This window comes from Haliotis asinina, chromosome 2 (assembly GCF_037392515.1).
Source record: "Haliotis asinina isolate JCU_RB_2024 chromosome 2, JCU_Hal_asi_v2, whole genome shotgun sequence".
Taxonomy (NCBI): Eukaryota; Metazoa; Mollusca; class Gastropoda; order Lepetellida; family Haliotidae; genus Haliotis; species Haliotis asinina.
The window spans coordinates 79,349,466-79,372,136 of record NC_090281.1 but is presented as its reverse complement, the minus strand read 5'-3'; the positions used below and the strand labels follow the sequence as shown (position 1 = coordinate 79,372,136).

Genomic DNA, 22,671 nt, shown 5'->3' with positions numbered 1-22,671 from the left:
AAGTCCGGCTCATTGATGTGGTTGACAGTCATTGTATCACAACTGTGTTGATCAATGCTCATGATGTTGATCACTGGTCTAGACGCCTTTATTTACAGACTGTCACCATTATGGCTGGAACATTGTTGAGTGTCATGTTAAACAAATTAACAATTACATGGAATTTAATAATATCACTCAGACAAGGGCATTTTTAACATAAACAAATGTATAAACATGAAAATGTTTTATATCATTGATGCCGGTATATATCTGAGAATGAGCCAAATAAACAGTGATGAACAGCAAAATGAGAACAATATACACTTGTCAGAGTACAGCTGAAACAATATTTTCTTATCTCTTGATTTAGTTATCCCTAATCACACAAGCACATTTTTCCTCTGTTCCTCTACAAGTATTTTACAAACTCAGATTTTTCTGGAATGAGGCTGTGAGCTGGGTTTCATGCCGCCTAAAGCAACACTCTTGCAATAACACAACATGGAACACCAGATATTGTACCCTCTGGGGTGTGGGCATGACTGACAAACACTTCACCCACCAGGTTACCCCACTGCCCCTTTTCCAGGTATGGAAAGTGAGCGAGTGAGTGAGTGAGTGAGTTTTTAGTTTAGTTTAAGGCCACACTTTGTGACGTTCCTTCCAGGCATACGTTCCGATGAATCTCCACTATACCCTGGATACATCTACGAGGTCAGTAATTTGATTACCTCCCTTTGCCAATCAGCTAAGTTGCTGTTACAACCAAGCTTGCAAGTGTCAACAATAGCGCTCACAGCTGTGAAGCTTTGTTTGAAGTGCGACTCAGAGTTTGGGGAAATCATACAGACAAATTAACAGCCAAGGGAGGTAATAGATTCACTGGGCTGAGCCATGGGTGCATCCAGGGTATAGTGGAGACTTATCGGAACATAATACCCTGGAGATATCGAGGATCACTAGAAGCGGGCTTTACACATTATACCCATGTCGGAATCTAACCCTGTTCATCAGTGTGACAAGCTAATGCTTCACTCATGAGGCTATCCTACCAAGTCCACATTGTTTGCCCAGACCTTAAAATAAACTTTGAAAAATAAACACCTCTCTGACGGTCTTTGTTTTTATTCCCATTTGGAGTATGATTACACTCTCAGCAAACACAATCTCATTTTCATCCTACTACAAGGTGTCATTCAAAGACATTACACGTGACACAGCACATAAATGATGACAAACTAATAAATAACACAATTACAAAACAAATGGACAAGCCAGATTCAAATAGATAATTGCTCTTATATGTGTCTTGTTATTAAGGTTTGACATGAGCCTGCTGCTATTTCCAATCAAAGACTGGACACATTATGTCAGTGAATCGTGGCCTTGATAACAGCAGTAGTTCTTAAAATGCATAGGTCATCAAGTTTAAATATTCGGTATGAATCTGGCTATGAAATGCTTCTTGGGGGGTATAGCAAGTTATAAATTAAAATAATGCAAAGCAACCATGAACCAATAAACACAATAAATACTTCAAATATGAAAACATCTACAAAATAAGTCTGATTAACTAAAAAAAATAAAAATAAAAATAAACAAATCACTTTTAATAGAAAACACACCAAAAAAACATTTACAAAGTTTTCTTTGCCTTACTAAGGATTCTAAATGTTTGATCAAGACGATTTCATGGAAGATCTGAAGAATTGACAAACATTAAGTACAAAACATGACTTTGGAGATCTGGCCTATGTTAATATTATGCAAAGCTCATGACATAATGAATTTATTCAATACTACTGTCCGGGTGGGCTGTGCCACCATTGACAATGACTAGACATTCACATCATGAGATTGGCTGCTGCAACTAAGTGTTGTAGTAGTTAGGGTACCACTGAAAAAACTACCCATAACTTTCATCAATTCTGAAATAAAATCAGACTCAAAATCACAATACAGAAATGTACCCTAGCTGTGCCTGCATAACAAATTAGCATGTCCATTCAGTGTGTTAAACTGGTTCCCTGTAGACTCCTAAATGTTCCAAACCAAGTGTCAATCTATGCAAGTGTTAAAGTGTTAAAGAAATGTGTTTTCCAATAAAATGAATCTAGAAATATACCACCATTATTTTCTAATAAGACACTCTTGCATCACATTGAGCTGGAAAACTCAACTCACTCAAAAACAACCTTAATTCAGATTCACATCTTTTAATCAACTTACCAAGTCACTTTTACGGGAAGTCTTTTTCAGCTAGGGTTTGTTTCTGATTGTGATTTTCACCCAGTTACATTTATCTTATCTGACTGCAGTGGATGTCGGCAGAACCGTATACGGTCACTAACATACAACGCTACTACTAGGTCAGATCAGCCATATTCAAACACAAACCACAGTACATTTGAATCTGTACTCATTCATACAATTATGCACAATACAAAATTATTTTTATCCTATGATACAAATGGGAAGGCTGGGAGGAAAATCAAACAATCATCACAAAAGAATGTGTTGCCGTTGGTACAGAATGTTTCTGGGCCATGTTACACAATGCCTGTAAAGATGTCTTGGTCCAGATGGCTCTTGGTAACAATGGCCATGAAAAGTCTGCAGTTCTGGCAATGGATGTATTCAGATGTCAACTTTCTGGTGAAAATCTGCTGATATTATCTACTAGGAAAAATATCTCATCCCTAGATGTCAATAAAACCTGTTTCCCCCCTTTACAATACCACATGACCAATACTGAAACACAACCATGTGATCAGCGGAGACAACTGTTCTCCACTCGGGAATTCAAATCCACTTCACAGTCCTCACTCAACCATTCTTACATGTCAATGGTTCTTTGCTAACTGCAGTAAAATATTATAATCCGCTGGTAAAAATACTGACTGAAGAATGAAGATTTATGAAGCAACAATCATAAGCCATGATAATTGTATATAGCGTATACAGTATATAGCTCCTTGAAGTACAATACGAACTCATAAATCCTGGGTGGTCAGTTTTCATACTAAAGAAATGTTTACGATCTACCAGTTCTGTAATTTTCAAAGGTCTTGGTTGAGGACTAATTATATATACATACTGTTTATCCTCACATCACTGTTTATCATGAATTCATACACAACCATTGAAGTAAAATACCAGATTAATTTCAAAATGCTCTCCTTAGAAGAGCAAATGGCTGAACCTACAGATCTAACTCTGTATGACAATATTTATTCTTTCTTCAGTAATTATGACAGAAAAAAATAAAATTGTGCCTGGATCTCTTAATTAACCAAACTTATGGAGTTGCTGTTCCGTAATGGTCTAACATTCCATGTTTACAACAAACATCTTTAAAGTCTGCATAATGTACAATCAACAAAATTAAATTTCAAAACTGCATAAAAAATATATATGTGTTTATTTGATAATATTCAACTTTCAATAGCTGTTAAACTGAAGGGATAATATTTGAACATCACATCAAAGATATGAACTTATTTGTATACACAAATGAATGAACATACAGGACACAATTAATGCTCCCCAGAGTGACAGAAAGGTGAAAACATAAACAGACTTTCTAGACTGATCATCAGCTCCATTAGGGGAGAAAACTAATGTACTACAAGGCTAGTACAACCAATGCAAACATGGAAATAAACATCATTAACGATCTGACAAATAACAAAACACTGAAACTAAATGCTTTTGAAATGCTGAAAATGCTAAAGGGAGGCAACATCTCCTGATGTTCAAGAAACGACAATGAACATGTTCGTGACAACACTGTGTTATCATAATTCTTCTTGTACCATTAGTACATGTACATAAGAAGTCAAAATCAATGGTTACCAACAGAATATTACTGTGGTAATTCCACATCCAGCAAAATGTGTATTAACGAGACAACAATTTGTGTTCTGTCATCATTAACCATCTAATGACAGAGGTGTCATCGCAACTGCCAAGGAAGTAGCCATTACAAAAGCCATTTGGCAGTGCCCTTTCAAAGGGACAGTTTCTATCGCACTTAAAACTGTCCAAGAATTGAATATGTACATGTTTCACAGAAATGTTCTGCTTGACATTCAAGACTTTGATGACACAGAATGCTCCCATGAGTCAGAGATACATGTCAGTTTGTGAGAATTGGTTACTATCATGAATTGTATTCAGTCAAAACCTTTCCAACAAAGTTCCTTCTCATTTGTTTCACACTCGGCAGTAACAGTTCTTGGCACAGAAATATTACACGTTTTTCGACTCAAGACTGTATGTTCAAACAAGGCCTGGACTCTTTCAGGCGTCACTGTTTTTTTTGTTTCCAACAATCAGTAATGGACTAGTCTTTTCCTTCTCTCTTCCCAATTGACCGAAGCAGCATGAAGACTGGTAATGGCAAGCTCTAATGTTATGCTATGAAGATGGCTTAAAAATATTAGTGTTAAACACCAAGTACAATTCGCCTAAAACTGATGGCACTACGTAGCTGTTAATATCCTAAAACCTAGACTTCTTTGTATGTTTTATAACCATACAGAATCTAACTACATTAAAATCTGGCCCTTGCTTCATTTCCAGAAACATGCCCTAAAAATGTGTAACTTTTGACTCAAAATGTTAAATTTATTTTGCAAAAAACGTAAAAATTGCAGTCCAAATTTTAGACTTTCGATTCCAGATAAGAATTATGGAATTAGACGGCCAGAAAACATAAAATGTCAAGTTTAGGATGATAACAGTGCGCACTAAGAAAGCTAGAAGTAGCACTAGCGAAGACTCCATCTTCTTTTGCCGTTACTGTGTAGCTGCAGGACAGGGTACCCCGACACTGTAGTTCACAGGGGGCAGCCCGGGCTGGAAGGCCTGGACAGGTGCAGTGGGGTACGAAGGGCCTACCATGTACACCACTTGACCTTGACCTTGGGAAGGTGTGCCAGGAATGGGAGCAAAGCCTGTGGAAGGAGAAGACGGATAGACATAAAAGCAGGAACCACCACCACCATTTGTGTAAGTGTTAGCAAGAGAAGCAGGGGGAGGAGGAGGAGGGGCACATGCAGCAGAGCTAGGCAGGGGTTGAGAGCTGACCAGAACGTTCGGGACACTGGACAAGGGAGCTGTGTTGGGAGGGGGAGCTGTGAACAGCGGGGGCTGGTGATGAGGCCCTACCATGTTTGAGGGCAGTGAAGGAGTTACACTTTGCATTGTGGGAGGCTGGGAAGATGGAGCCTGTATTGACGTGCAAGGCAAGAATGTGAGACCAGTAGGGAGACTGGAGTTCATATCCATGGGGAGACTCTGGCCAGGAACAAAACAGTTGGCATTAACATTCAGGTTGCTTGCACTGTCCTTATCATAATTGACCAAGCCCTCGGACTGCTGAATGTAGATAGGCTGGCCCTCACACCGAGCTTTAGCTGCGCTAGTCTCCGCCAGCAACACTTGGAACCTTGGCGGGATCTCTTTGATTGGTTTGACCAGTTTGTGATTGCCATACATGTAATACTTTCGTTTACCTTTTCCTTTGCCCTCACTATTAATTTCAATGCATTCTGTGCTCCCAAGAGGATTCTCCTCATTTTCGCAGACACTATGACTGCCTTCCATATCTCCCTCCTCAGTCGAACTTTCTAACTTGGAGGGGCTCAAACTGCCTGAACACTCACTAACACATCCACTGTCAGTGGACAGACAGCCTTCATCTTCAGCCTCCTTCTCTCGGTAAGGATCGGACACAGAGTTACCTCCCTTCTTCGGATCAGGTTTCGGTGCTAGATTGAAATCAGATGGTTTTTGACTGATTTGTGTTTTAATAGGTAACTTGTTTCTCATGCCTGACTGACCCTGATCATAATGTGACATCATTGGCTGAGCTGACATATCAACAGGACCAATCATGGGTGGCGGTGGTGGAGGGGGCAGTATTGGCTGCTGGGAATGCTGGAAACTGGCGATCACTCTTGAATACTGGAAAAAGAACCAATAAACAGTTTATCATTCCAGGCAACTTTCAAACTATATCAAAATCGATTTAAGTATGGCAGCTCATATGGCGAGTGTGTGAGAGTGATTTTATGCTGCACTAAACAATATTCCACCCATATGGCAGTGGTCTGTAAATAAGTCTGGACCAGACAATCCAAGGATCAACAGCATGAGCACACTGATCAACACAACTGGGATACAATGACATGTGTCAAAGTCAGCGAGTCTGACCATCTGATCCCGTTATCACCTCTTACAACAAGCAATTTGTTACTGAAGATGAATTCAAGCCAGATTTTCACACTTTCCAGCTCTTATTGTTGTCAGTCATTGGTTTGTATTGCAAAATTTTGATGAGTGAGTGAGTGAATTTAGTTTTACGCCACACTCAGCAATATTACAGCTATATGGCGGCAGTCTGTAAATAATCGAGTCTGGACCAGACAATCCAGTGATCAACAACATGAGCATCGATCTGCGCAATTGGGAACAGATGACGTGTCAACCAAGTCAGCGAACCTGACCACCCGATCCTGTTAGTCGCCTCTTACGACAAGCACAGTCACCTTTTATGGCAAGCATGGTTTGCTGAAGGCCTATTCTACCCCGAGACCTTCACAGGTCCAAACATTTGGTCAGGTTGAATTTGTTGAGCACTGCATTGTGACAAAGAACAGAAACAAAACATTTATTACTCACTGTGCGGAAGAGACAAAAATCACACACACAAAAATAATAATAACAAAATTTACTAACCTAAAATCCTAACCTACTAAAAGGCACCAGTACACCACAAGACCTATCTATGTACTAAGCTTGGTGAAGAATTAGTGAATAGTTTTTAAACTCATGCTCTGAAAAAGAGCACAACCAACAAACTTGTCATGGAAACCACAAAAAATACAATTCACTCACTGGTGTAACCAAAAGATATTTGTTGTTGCAGGGAATAAAAACTCTGGTCAATTCGTGGAAATTCTACTCAAGAAAATAGTCTCACGCAACCTATCCTAGTCATGCATGACAGACAACCAAGAAATCAGCAAACAAGGCTCTGTAGCATGACTGCATGTCATCATAACCAACAGTGTGATGTTTGTCACTGAATCGTTTGGTCTAAAGCTCATTGTTTTTCATGACTATCATGACACTACTTGAATATAGCCCCAGTGTTTAAAATGTTAAACGAATCCTGTATTTGCAGATTGTAGACAAACTGTCTGGATCCCACAGTTAAATTAACTTTAAGTGGGTTTTTTACAATCAGCACCTGAATCAGCTACAAATGTTCATCTAACCCTTAAAAAACCATATTCAAAATCAAAATACAAACCAAGGAAAGCAAGATCCACAAGCACAGTCTGTGACAATTGTTTTCCATGCAACAGCACACACACATGTGAGTAACCAACTTTATACAGTGTTAAGGGTTAACAGATGAAGACACCATAACACAATGTTTAGATACCTGCTAGTCATCTCTGTGATAAATATACAACCCTTGGGGAACAACAGAGTATCTTTCATCTTTCACCCCCTCCCTCCCCCTTTCTCTTACCACCTCATTATCAGTTCGTACCCTTGGGCAGTTCACGGCCACAAGAGAAAGCAGGCAAACATATTTAAATGCTTTTAATTTTCAAACATGGGTACAATGTTGCCAGTGTTCCAGGAGAGTTAAGATCAATATCACTATACTGGATAACTTACCATTATTAATAGGGATAGGGAGCATTCAGTTGTGTCTTAATCTGACGATTTGTTTGGATATGTTCTCATGCAGGAAGCAGTTGATTTTAATATAGAACAAGAAAATGTCCGACTTAAGTTCAAGATTAACAAATTCAGGGGTTGTTTTTTGCTGTCAAACTTTGAACTATCTAGCAATGCCTATAAATGCTGAGTAGCCTCTTAAAACGGTATGTGAGTGTGCGAGTTTGGTTTTACATTCATTTTCATAATATTCCAGCAATATCTTGGTGGGAGACATCAGAAAGGTACTTCACACATTGTTCCCATGTGGACATCAAATCCAGGTTTTCAGCATGAAGAATGAACACAATACCCACTGGACCCTTAAAAGGTATGAGCATTAAACACATAAGGTAAAGAAAATTAATCATAAAACACTTATTGATTGTCTCCTTAGACGAGAAGCTGGAAGGCCTTTTCTGATGACCATTCGATAATCTGGTATAAATTTAACAAAAAAAAACCCCAGTGCATTACATGGTTTAATGTTATCGTAAACCTTTTACCTTAGAAAAACTGACTACAACACTGGATATATTTTCAGAAATAAATACTAATTCATTTCTAATTAGAGCATTCAGATGGATCATTCTAATAAAAAAACAAAAAAACAAAACACGAGAATGAGTTCTGTGAATCATAAAAAGATTCATGGCTATCAAAAGTGAAGTAGCTTATAAGGAGACGGCAAGAATAAACAAATTCTAATGCTAATATTGTGATATTTAGAGACAGATATACGCGTACCAGGTGACAAAATACACAAATCTCTATAGTATGTTTTTGAACAAAATCAATGACACAGAATCAATGTTTTGGCTGAAGCAGCTGTATCGTATAACAATGCCACATTTCTATGGATTAACAATCTGCTATTTGGTCGTGGTATTTTCCCCGATATATTCAAGGTTACTCTTTGTAAGTCACAGTCTGCAGTGATGTCAGAGTTCAATGACACTAGGACAATTTGTGCTTACATGTGAATAATGAGTTTAGTTTTACACTTATAAAAGCGAGTATGGTTTTACACCACTTTTAGGCTGTGTCCAGCAATATCAAGGCAGAGAACACCAGAAATGGGTTTCAATGTACCCATATGGGGAATCAAATCTGGGTCTTAAGCATGATGTGCGAACCTTAACAAAAAGGCTATCCCACCTGCGATCTCGAAATGATTGAATCTGGACAAGACAATCAAGTCACTGACACCATGTGCACTGATCTATGCAAATAGTATATGATGAAATACATAAACCAAGTTAGAACCTGACCAGCCAAACAGGAAGACAAGAAACACAAATGAAGACAACTGAACTATTTATGGGTTAGTGAGGAAGACAGTAGGTGACATGACAGGATGTCACAATATGGCTGACAGGGTGGTGATAAGGCATCTGCCTGTCACGCTGAAGGCCAGGTTTAATCCCTGGTGGAGGCACCTGGGTTCTGGTCCCAAGATGGGCACATTATGTAATGTAATTGAACAAAATACCAAGATACACACTGTCTCAGTTCACCTAGCTGTAAAACAGGTACCCATGAGGATGTGCTTGCATTGTTAGTGTTTAGTTCATTGTACCTAACAGGCAGCATGGCTACTCCCCAGGGAGTTGAAAAAGTATCTGAAAGTGTTGTGTCCAATGCCTGGGGATAGTTATGTTGTGTAGCACCATGTGCAGGCAAAGTAGACTATCACTATTGCAGTGTAGATGCAAGCATTTATTTATCATGATAGAACCCAAATGAAACCTAGATGTATCTGATGACTTTTTAACTCAAAACTGGGACTGTCATGTATGGTAATATCTCTCGAGTTTGAGAATCTACATGTACATGACAAACATCTGTCAACTGATCAATAGGACCGTCAACACAATCCTCCTGAAGATCGATATGCAAGCTCACATGCACAAATTGCAAACACTATCACCATCAAATTAATCTGCGAACTTCTACACACTGCATACACCAGGATATCAAATTAGAAAGTGAACATAACATGCTGTTCCTGATTTTCTTACTGTAATAAAGATTATTTTTTTAAAAGAATTATCAGTTAACATCTTCCCCTGCAGTTTCTGAATGGAACAGAAGAAATAAGTAAATTTGATATCAGAAAGCTTTAACTTAAATTTTTGTTTCGGACACATTTTTCCATCTTGACGACCATGAGTTATTTGACTGACAGAAGTGTGTTTAAGGGGTTTCTAATACAAAGCAGGATACTCCCAGATGTGTTTGAGTGGGATAAATTTCACACATCTGTCATCAAAGCAAACACTTCAAAGAGCATAGACATATTAATCATACCACCCACATAAGCTAATTTTAATACTTACAATATTTCTAAGAATGATGTTTGTATTTTCTTGTCCAATTGCATGTACCAAAGATGATGCTTCATGAGTGACCTCACTGATCTTCATGACCATTTGTTATTTGTGTAACTAAATACAACACTAATAAAATCTATCATTACCACATACTGTAAAAGCAATTCATAAACTGCATATTGAAGGCAAATGCTTCTCAAATAAATGACTATGACAAGCAATGTTATCTAATTTCGGTGTATGAAGTAGTTTGGTAACTTCACTGGCCAAGAGAGTCTGATATAAAACTTCTAGAGTAAAACATCATTCTGTAAAAGTCCTACAGTTGCAGGTATATTTGTATCCCATAATTCTGCTGATCAAACATGGGCTCAAAAATCAGCTCGAATCAAGTTTAGAACTTTGCATTCCTTTCTGATAAACTATGAACTGGAAACATATTCAAAAGAAATGGCACATATACTGACTTGATACTTATGAATGAACTGTACTAAATTCTCAACAAGACAACTGGTACTCATCTAATGTGAAAGTCACTGAAATTTGGAAGCTATTGAAAGTGTATCCATTATTCACAACAATCTCAAAGCGGAACTACTTTATTAAAATTCCTACATCAAAACAACCATGACGAATTCTTACCTTAAAACTATTCATATTGAAGCAGCTTGATTGGAAAAATTGACACACTGACTCATACAGTTATCCGTCTTAGCCATACCACCAGATTTAAATCTGTCTGCTGTATCACACATGCCACAATGCACAGGAGACATTTCTTCTCACGTCTATATGCCAGTACGCTCCTTTGAAACACTGCTGTTACCATATTGACCATGTGCAGCAGCTGGGAGCTCCACACACCCTCACACTGCAGGGAGCTTACCCCATGTAAAGCAATCAAACTGTATCGCCACAACAGATGGGGATCTAATTGGATTATCTGGTATATCAGTAAACCTTACAGCTGAGATGGTGTTATTTCTACAAATGTTCACAATGGAACATTTATACACCAATCTTGATGACCCTTTTAAACCTATAACTAACGTACTGTAAGTCTGTCATAACGCCAGTTTCAACACTATTTTGAGTTCTACCGTCAGCTTATTGATACATAGGGTATAATCATTAACCATTTCTGGACAATGACACCAAGGTCAAATCAAGAATTTACGTATAAAATGCAACATTCAGAAAAAAATCTGAAGATAACCCTTCTAAACCTATAACTTGTACACTGTAAGTCTGTCATAACACCACTTTCAACACGATTTTCAGTTCTGTTGTCAGGATAATGTCTAACAGAACATAATCCTTTACCATCTCAGCAGAATAACAATGAGACCACATGTGGTACTTGGATGAAAGTCTTGCACAGCCGAGGGGGCCAACTCTGCAAGGGGTGTTGCATTATTAACATGGCTACAACTCTCAAACTGTTTCAATGACGGAATGTTTTTGTCCAGGAACCACCACATCTGCTTAGCAGGTAATCTTGGAGGGCAACAAACATTTTACAAGAATGAGCCTTCTTGACTGAAGGGTTTTCTTAACAGACAGTTGTGTTTGATGTGGAAAGACAAAAAGAGATATTCTTTCAACATAGTATGGGTATGAAATGTGATGAAAATGCACAGGTGTCATTCTAAAGGTGGGAGACGACAGTGAATGTAGATAAAAATGAGTGAATATATAATACATCAGCAATAAGCCAGAGATGGGTCCAGAAAGTAGTCAGTGGCCAAAAGTCTGTTCGCAAATCATGTTACGTTGCCCATGTTTTGAGCTGCAGGCTGACTTTGAAAGCATCTCGCCGTGTTGATGATCGTAATGCAATTCGGGGTACAAATTTCACAGGTCACAAAACATGTGTTACACCCATAATGCACGATTACCTCCCTTTCTTTGTTTACATTTTTGTCGTCTGCTATCATGCCGCCTGTCAACTGAGAATTGACACCTGATCAATGAAATCTAATTGTTGAGTTGGATCAACAAGGCCAATCAAGCTACAAACTTGCTGATTTGACAGGTATGACCCTAGCACAATTCAGAAAACTTTAAAGTGTTTTCGGTAGCGCGGTTCAGTGAAATCGTTGCCAAGTGGGCAGCCTCACAAATCGTCACCAAGCAGTGAACGACGACTTTTCGTCTCGTGAAAAGGAATCGACATCAAACTCTTGAGGATTTGACAGCAAAAGTCAACAATCAGGTACAGTGTACAGACTACAGTGTCTTCTCGCACAGTCAGAAGAAGCCTGTTCACTGAGGGGTACCGTAGATAAGTGGTAAGCAAGAAAATCACCATTTCTCGTGTTAATAGAGAGAAGAGATGCCAATTTTGTGTGACAAAATTGCACTGGAGTAGACATCAGTGGGAAAATGTCATTTTTAGTGATGAAACACAAGTTCAGATCAGGGAAGACAGAAAGGTTTATGTGTGGAAAAAGTCGGATGAGTTGTTGCGACCCGATTGTTTGGGGATTCATGCCGAAGTTTTCAGTGATGTTTTGGGGATGTGTGTCGGCGTATGGTGAGGGAACTTTCACTGTCGTTGATGGCAACATGAACACTGATAAGTACATTGCCATTCTTGATAACCATTTGTGGCCTGTAGTTGCCAGGCATTTTGCCAACCGCAACTGGATTTGATTGTACATCAGTGACGAAATGCTTTTAAGATTAATTTGACAAATGCCAAGGTTGGCCATACCACCTCTTATGAAATCAATAAGTTAATATTCAGCAATATTTAAGCCAAACCTTGACAAGAAAAATTTTCATACTAAAATCAGTAAATTTGGAACAAAAAAAGACTGTCAACAATGAACAGTAAAACCACTTATTACAATTTTTGAGTTAAAACTAGTACGTCACACAAAAAGGATATTACTATAGACAACACAATATATATCTTATGAAGGGAACACGTCTCCTTCACAGCAAATAATGAGGCATATCGCAGTAAAATACTACACACATTAACATTACAATCATATCATATTGGGTTTTTCATCAGCAAATTATCCAATGAGTCAACTTCATGTTATTTTAGCTGCACACACATTTTTATTTTGCACAAAGTCTGTTAGCTTTACTTTCATAAAAATTATTCCCCAAATCTCACAGATTTCGAAACTCAGAGATCTGACTTAATCAATAAACTAGCCACATATGAAACATTACAACAGCTCACCCTGCAACATAAAATATTTGTCACAGATGTTGTCCGAACCATAAATCAAATTACAACACATATCATCTACAAAACTATTCTTTCAGTTTTCTTCATGTACATTAAAATCAGTAATACTACATATTTGGCTCTAAGTGATAATAAAACATCCTGCAGCTGATTGGTCAGTTTGAATCACATAATGCAAATATTCCAGCAATATCACAGCAGGAGACACCAGAAATGGCCTTTCAGCGTGATGAGCAAATGTTTGAACTACAAGGCTATATCTGATTAGTTAAACTGACCAGGAGCAAATCTCACTGCAACTTTGTGGTCTGCTTCAGAGAGCACAACCCTGCTGCAACATACTGATCAAAATTGTTGAAGACATGGACAAAAGGGAGGGTATCATTTAAACTATATATTTATGGAGTTAAGATTGTCTTCATAGATTAAGCAGTTGAACTCTGCTGAAACACGTCTTTTAGCAGCATTTAGAAGTTGTTATATGTAGGCGTCTGAAATGACCCTGAAACTTTGTGTGTTAAAGAATTAAAAGAAGATTTATCCATAAAAGATCTTGGTCTGCTGAAACATGACCAAAGTTAAAAGATGTACCTAAAATTACGAGACAGTCATATACTCCAGCTTTTGTGCTGTGGTTTACTGTGAAATCTGAATAGACCCAAAGGCATTGCAGACTGCCAATGACAGTGGTCTGTAAATAACTGAGTCTGGTCCAGACAATCCAGTGATCAACAGCATGCTCACTGATCTGCGCAATTGGGAACTGATGTCATGTGTCAACCACGACAAAGCGGACCACTAACCTCTACAACAAGCATTAACTGGATCATCACAGGTCCATACACATCTGGTGTCTTTGCATGAGGTTAACAGGCTGGTAAATTAGCCACTTGTCACTTTGTGGAACAGTGTACTTAAAATGAGAAATATGGTGAAACCAATTTCGTGTTTTCCAAATGCATAATTCACTACAAATCTTGATGGAAATGTCAAGTGAAATCTACTCCAGTTTCCTTTTCAAAGTTAAATGATCAAACCCTCCAAGTCATGTGTTCAAATAAATCACATTTACATTTTCCATACCACTGCATGACCATTACTTTTTATCACATATATCAAAGAGGTCACAAAATACTAGTGGCAACAGTGTTTTGTTTCTGCTTAAATGAACCAACTTGAAAAGAATCCCTTCTTGATGCATTATTATTGGTTATCTTAATACAATACAAACAAACAAATTCCCCCAACAGCCCTAAAAAAACCCCAGTAAATGTGTTGATATGCATAAGACAAACCTGTTCTATTCATGTTATGAGTACTTGAGTACATGAAACAATCCAGTCTATACAAATCAGCTACCTATGAAAACAGGCAACGGCATCTGCCAGGATTTACTGGAAATGAATTCCTGCGTTCTATACATATAAAACTTAACAACAGACACAACAACATTCACTAGCGCATCCACGAGGACACAGAAAAAGTCAAAATACTCACGGAGTCTGCTACTAGATGGGTTAGGATATCGTTTGTAATTTAATTACTGTAACAATGCGATCATGATACACAATGCAATAACAGTAAGTGAATTACAGCAAAATTACAATATAGCATTAATAATATTTAAGAGTCTGGGACCCTCATTTCGTAGACCAGGGCCCTTGAAAATTATGAGTAGGAGTCCAAGGGACTAATATAGACAAATATAGGGCTTACAGTAAATCCCTGCACCTGGTATCAAGACAAACACTCATACATGCATTAAAAGCATGTAATTTTCATATCATATCCACATACCAACTAGTCAACACACATACAAAGGGCTCCTGATGATAAAACAAATCCCTCAACAATAGATAATTCCAAACAAGTGACACACTAGGGAATGAATAAACTGTCAGAACAGGTTCATCATAAACAAGATAGTATTTGCAAACACTACCTCTGTCTCTAGTTTATTTTGTTTATAATAAAACTTATTTACCTTTGTTGCATTTGTCCACAGCTGCTCATGTATTTAATTTTCTGATATAAACAAAGGGGACAAGATGACCAGAATTTACTAAATTCGTTAAGATGTCTGTACATTTTTACTGTAGAGCAATAAAGCATGCGAGTTCTTCCTGAATCATTTCAAATTTACTGTGTTTTTTTTCTTTTTGTATGTTTTATTTTGGATAATGATTGTCTGCATACTATTATTAAAAGATTTAATGGTCTATAACAAAAGTTGACTTATTGCTGCACAATAAGTCAACTCTCTATCACCTTCACACAATCCTATCTCATTTAATGCTCAAAATAGTTCTCTGAAATATGCACATTCCCACCTCCACACACTTTATCCTGATCTTGTACCTAAAGTACCAACCACAGCTCTCCTCCATCTTTACCACTTCATAAAACTACACAGTTAGTGTTTGCGGTCATGCTGTTTTATTTGGTCTTGCCACCATTTGTTCTTCACAACAATAACTGACACCCCAGTAACCTTAACATACTGTAGTGAGCATGGTCTAATGCCACTGAAAGTACTTCTCAAACCATAAAACTGCAAGGACACCAATATATTGGCTTCAAGAATATTTTATCATCTGTGCTGACCCGATTGAGCCAGCTGCAGTTTAGATATATCACTTGTTTTGCCAAATGTTAAACTGTATATGAGCGAATGCTTTAACCACTAGGCTACCCCACCAGCTTTTGTCACATGTTAACAAATTCTAAACACTGTACTTACTTCAACATTAGGCTAATTCTGAAGCTCTAAACATTCACAATTATCATAATAATCCTCCTCATTCTGAAGCTCTAAACATCCACGATTATCATAATAATCCTCCTCATTCTGAAGCTCTAAACATCCACGATTATCTTATTAATCCTCCTCATTCTGAAGCTCTAAACATCCACGATTATCATAATAATCCTCCTCATTCTGAAGCTCTAAACATCCACGATTATCATAATAATCCTCCTCATTCTGAAGCTCTTAATATCCACGATTATCATAATAATCCTCCAATGAAAACAAATAGTCAAACTAACGATCTTCAAAGAGTCAAGTTTACCCTTTAATATGAGGATGTATACTACATTCCTGGAATGTTCTAGGAATTGTCTTCACTATTTTAATTATGAAATTAAAGGAGGCATGCACTTATCTAAATCAGTAATTTTAAATTATGTTGTTACTGTCAACTATCAAAAAAAAAAAAAAAGATTAAAAATTCAGACTAACTAGCATTGAAACATATCTGCTAAGTCCTCCGTCAATGAATCCTCAGAGAAAGAAGCAGCAGTAATAACCACTACAGAATATGTATTTTAAGTTATGGTTAATACTGTCAGAAAATACCTTATTGTATTCCGCCGGATAACATCCAATGGGGGCTCCACAATCATCCAAAAATGTAACATCAACACTTTACACTACTCCGTTAACATTTCGTATCACTCATTTTCTGTCCTCATGTATACTCATACTATCCCTATATAAAGTTGGGCAATACTTACAGAAGATGGAAGGAACCTGAACGCATGACAGAAATAGGCAAATAATTATAATGACTAACCTCATTACCAAGGTTGAAGAAGTATCGCAGTGTGTTCATATCTGAAACAAAACACAAAGAACGCTACAATCCCACTCTCCATGATTCCCAAACAGATAGTAGCTTGACAACAATTTGCCCCAGGAATACTAATAACTTGGGTTACCACGGCAACGAATGGAAAACTTTGATGAAAGATATCAAAGTAATACATAAATGAGTGAATGTATCACAGGACTTTGGCTGAAGGCAAGAGCCCACTTTCAGACAAACACTTTAATGTCTGGCTCACCTACACGTCAGTTGAACTGGTTGCTGCTCTTCTAAGAGTCAGTGAGTGAAGTTGTCGTGTAAGTAACGCCTTCACTTGGCGTCAGTTCACTGGAGTATGGACTTTCATAGAGTGAGAAAAATACCATAAGAATGCCTGAACTACTACAAAGTTCAAACTTGACAACAGACCTGAAGGTTTGTCTATAAGGCCCCATTTCAGTTTTGACCTTCAACTAGAGAGAGTGAGTTTAGTTTTATACTGCTCTTAGCAATATTCCAGCAATATCACCACTAATGACACCAGAAATGGACTTCACAGAATTATCAAACGGGCCTCACACACCAATCCCCATTAGGGAAGCAAACCAGGGTGTTTGGAGAGACAAGTGATCACTTCGACCACTAGGCTTCACAACAGCCCCTTTTGTAAAAGGGACAGACACAGAAGAACTGTGATCAGTTTAGGCAGTGCTTGTAGTGAATAAATGATGTAGTACAGAGGTTCCAACCCAACTTCAGTCAAGATTAGTTTAGCCATATTACAGCAATAACAAGGCTAAACACAATGCACCCTTGAGGGAAGTCAAACCAGGTGTTTCAGTATGACAGCTGAATGTGTTAACCACGAGGCTCCTAAACCAAATCTCCGTACCAGAATCATCTAGTGCAACTTGGACAATCGAAACATAGCAGTAACTAAACAAAAGCTGTACGAGGAACACAGTGTGACCACAGTAGTATGTCAGTCTCTATTCTGGTCAGGTGCCAGCATAATCCGTTACAATTTGACATTTATATGAATCTAAATCATGTTGTTAACTATGGATCACAATTTTCATGCTAGCCATGTACACTGGAGTGAGTGAGTTATTAATCCCCTCTGTGGAGAATATTTAAGTTTAATCACATGGCAACTTCATGTACAAACAAAGCCTAAAGTGACGCCAAATCTGTATGCTCACAGCTACGTCTCCAAGTAGCAGTTCAAACGGTTTTACAAAAGTGGAGGTCCAAGGGATCCCATCAATAAAAGTTATGGGTCCTTGTTATCATGCACAACAAATGCTTACAGCACTTGTTCCCAGCCGACATTCACCACGGAGGTTAAAATCCATCAGCATTGATGTGGGGCTGACAGCTCATGTCCCGCTGTGCTAGCACAGCCCCTAGCAAGTTCACATTTTGATAAGGAATATTTCAGACGAAACAACCTGTGTGGTAATATTTGAGATCATGAATTTCATTTCATCTTCGTCCATAGGAAGTGGTTATGGCATATGACAAAAGCGTAGGCTAAGCACACCAATAGTGTGAGCACACCAAATCAGCAGAATGTAAAAATATTTTTAGTGTGTGTGTGTGTGTGTCCTTTACGCTGTTGTTGTTGTTGGAATATTGCTAAACAGTTAAATTTCTCACTCACTCACTCACCAGATTACAATTTATATAAATGGCCAGTGATTCCTTTTTTTTGAGATAGCATTTTTAAGAAAAGGTAAATTGATTTCAGTTGATCAGTTGCAGAATTTCTGCTTATGACTACCTTCAATGACAAGTCACAAATATAACATACTCAACTCAAACTATACCTGAGAGGGGCAAATCTTTGCCATATGGATCTTGAGATGGTCCCCAACTGAAGTTCACCTGACCAATGGATGAAGCATATGGTACATTGACTACAGGCACTAGATACACAGGGGGCTGTGTCATTGGCAGTGGAGCCTGGGAGGAGTTGTTGGATGAGGACACAGGTACAGAGCAGTAATGTCCACCACTGCCGTTTTCTAGAGGCTCTGAACTCTCAGGAACAGGTGCTTGAGGTATCGGCATTCTCTGCCCTATGTCAAGCGGTCGGCAGCTACAAATGGAGGGTATGATCAGCATTATCAGTGGTAAGAGTACAGTGGAAGCTGTCTAAACCAGGACTTCTTGGGCCTGAATAAATAATCAAGTTTAGACAGTTACCTCCGACTTTAAGGGAACCAGTCTTATCACTCTCATATACATTGTTTAATCACATTGTTCTCTTGATAACTGCACACATTCACAATATAAATCACTTATTTAATATGTGTGACAATTTTCACAAATTAGAGATGTCGAAGTATATCTATAGTGGACCAAGGTTTGTCAGCAACCATGTAGTTTTAACACAGGATTAATTGGTGACAATATACATCCTGATTACAGTATAAACATATATTTGGGAAGCTCATTTCATGCTGAAATGAGGAAATAACAGCTGTTGGATTGCCTAGCTTTTAAAAGATGATAAATGTACTAGTCTTGGATGGGACTGAGATTTTCTGCTGGTGTTGACAACTTCTGGATTGGGCAGCTGCTGGTTTTGACAGCTTCCAACATATGCCTGTGTCTTATAGATTATGGATTATATTAGACACCAAGATTTCAGCTACAACACAGTGGTGTGCAAAATAGATAACAGACACCAAGATTTCAGCTACATCAAAGTGCCATGAAATATGGACTATATTACACACCAATCTTTCAGCTGCATCACAAAGGCATGGAGTATGGATTATTACAAAACAATACTTCAGCTGCATCACAATGGCATGGAGTATGGATTATTACAAACCAATACTTCAGCTGCATCACAATGGCATGCAGTATGGATTATTACACACCAATACTTCAGCTGCATCACAGTGGCATGCAATATGGGTTATATTACACATCAATACTTCAGCTACAGCACAGTGGCATGCAATATAAGTTATATTACACATCAATACTTTAGCTACAGCACAGTGGCATGCAATATGGGTTATATTACACATCAATACTTCAGCTACAGCACAGTGGCATGCAGTATGGATTATTACACACCAATACTTCAGCTGCATCACAGTGGCATGCAATATAGGTTATATTACACATCAATACTTTAGCTACAGCACGGTGGCATGCAATATGGGTTATATTACACATCAATACTTCAGCTACAGCACAGTGGCATGCAGTATGGATTATTACACATCAATACTTCAGCTACATCACAGTGGCATGCAATATGGGTTATATTACACATCAATACTTCAGCTGCATCACAATGGCTAGCAGTATGGATTATATTACACATCAATACTTCAGCTACAGCACAGTGGCATGCAATATAGGTTATATTACACATCAATACTTCAGCTGCATCACAATGGCTAGCAGTATGGATTATATTACACATCAATACTTCAGCTACATCACAGTGGCATGCAATATGGGTTATATTAGTCACTAATACTTCAGCTACATACTTCAGCATGCAGTATTGATTATATTATACAACATTTCAGCTACATCACAGAAAAAGGCAATAAGGGATTTTTCAAGTTTTCACAATATGTTTCAAACATTCATAAGACACAAGATCTAGCAATTACAACCAGAAGTCTACAGCATCTGACTGAGAAATAAGCTTCCACACATCAAATGAAGTTTTTTCCACGAAGTTTCCAGAAAGCTGCCCCTACCTGTTGTCCCTGGGTGTCCAGACTGAATGTGTGAGTGGGGATCTGCTGGGTGAGATGTGGTAGTGTTGGGAGGGTAGGTCCACAGAGGCAACTGGCATCAGACACTGAAACAGCACCACAGTGACCACTATATACTCACACACACAATACAATCAGTAAACACACTCATAAAACTGTTTCCACATCACAGGGGGCTAATACCTATAGGGCCACATACTGTTCTAGGGTCATATTCGGAGGCTGGACATCAATGTCAGAGAATGTTTGGGTATATCTGGGGAACAGGGCTTGCCACAAGCATACCCCCTGATGCACATGTTCACTACACCAACAAACTGAACTGATGAAGTTCTTACGACATGCATTTACCTTCAAGTTAAAACCAAATAATTTCTTGTTTCACACATTTTCTGAGCAACTTTTAGGACAAGGAATCTGATTTACGCGATGATCAGGTATATTTGAGGTATTTTCAGTGCATTGCCTGATGTTGTTAGATCAAACCAATACTTCAAAGAAGGTTATTGTACATGTTTGGGTCCAGTGAGAACAAACATAGCCATGACTAGATCAGAACTATAGAGCAAGTGAGTAAGCATAGATCAAATCTAAGTGAGTTTAGTTTTACGCCGCACTCAGCAATATTACAGCCATGTGGCGGCGGTCTGTAAATAATCAAGTCTGGACCACACAATCCAGTGATCAACAACATGAGCATCGATCTGCGCAACTGGGAGCCAATGACATGTGTCAACCAAGTCAGCGAGCCTGACCACCCGATCCCGTTAGTCGCCTCTTACAACAAGCACAGCCGCCTTTTATGGCAAGCATGGGTAGCTGAAGGCCTAGTCTACCCCGGGACCTTCACGGGTCCCACTTTTAGAAATACTCCAGGACTATCATGTCAGGGAACACCACAAATAGGCTTTACTCACTGTACCTATGTACAGACTCAGAACAGGGTTCTGTGTGAACTACGAGTGAACTATTCAACCACCTGGCAACCCAACCACCACAAAAACTCCATGCACTGAATACAAGAGGTATCAAGGTGTGGTGTGACTCTGCTCCTAGATGCTCAAAACATTTGTGAAACCAAAGAGCAAGGTTGTGACAGTAATGACAACACTAGAAACAATCATCAAGATTCAAAGCCTTAATATATTTTTTAGGCATACCCAAGGAACAACTGTGTACCACAAACAACAACACTCAGCAATACATGATTATGGCAAATGTTGTGGAAAATATTTAGTATGCCTTGTTATATTTTTACCTCATATTTGATTAGCTTGAAAAATTCATATGATATCATACTAAATATATCTAATAACAAAGCAAAAAAAATTATTTTGGAAAGGAGGAGCAGATCACAAAATGAAAGACTGGACCAAAATGCATTCCATGTTCAAAATAAGCGAAATTTTAAAAAGTCATGAAAATACAATACAGCCTACTTTTCAAGATATTCTAAAATAAACTCTTGTATTGAACCTTTATTAACAAAAGGATGGTCAGTGTATTTAAAAGTAAATGGACAATTTAATTCTTATTAAATATTGTCCCAACAATGTACTGTTACACAGGTTTTACTAAAAATATTGGTTTCCCATCAACTATTTAGGGATAATTGAGAATTTCACAGTTAGATCTGAACGCTGTCCCAACAATGATGCATGAGACAGATGTAGGTTAACATAAAGCAAGACCTATTAGATTAAGATAAAGCAGCTGTAGGCTGTTTGGACCATGCCTCCCCTAAGGGGATGCGATAAACAGACCAGTGGTACCATCTTGAATTGCAATCAATCAGTCCACAGCTTAATCAGAAATTACACCAGCAAATAAAAGCTCACAAAGACATAACCTTTATCTCTCACAGGTAATGTTGAGATAAGAAGTATTTGATGTGTGTATGTACATAAACCTGTGCCTTATTACAAACTTTGATGACTAACCTCAATTATCTGGCTCGACAGAACTGCACATACGGAAATATTTTAAGAGGTAGGCTGGACACCAAATAAATATAAATTTTAAGCCAAATAAAGATAAATTTTACAAATTTATATGCAATTGAAATTTGA

General features: G+C 38.2%; 1 protein-coding gene across 1 annotated transcript in view; it reads right to left on the bottom strand.

Annotated features, from left to right (window-relative positions):
- Positions 1 to 1,091: 1,091 nt before the first annotated feature.
- The window catches only part of LOC137274403 (OTU domain-containing protein 4-like), a 111,012-nt gene continuing 89,432 nt past the window's right edge, over positions 1,092 to 22,671 (bottom strand). Inside the window, exons 14-17 of the mRNA XM_067807575.1 lie at positions 20,585 to 20,688; positions 18,680 to 18,951; positions 16,839 to 16,879; positions 1,092 to 5,952 (exon numbers count right to left, since the gene is read on the bottom strand). Coding sequence (XP_067663676.1) covers positions 4,783 to 5,952; positions 16,839 to 16,879; positions 18,680 to 18,951; positions 20,585 to 20,688 — 1,587 coding nt within the window. The 3' untranslated portion in view covers positions 1,092 to 4,782. The remainder of the gene's footprint in view (positions 5,953 to 16,838; positions 16,880 to 18,679; positions 18,952 to 20,584; positions 20,689 to 22,671) is intronic.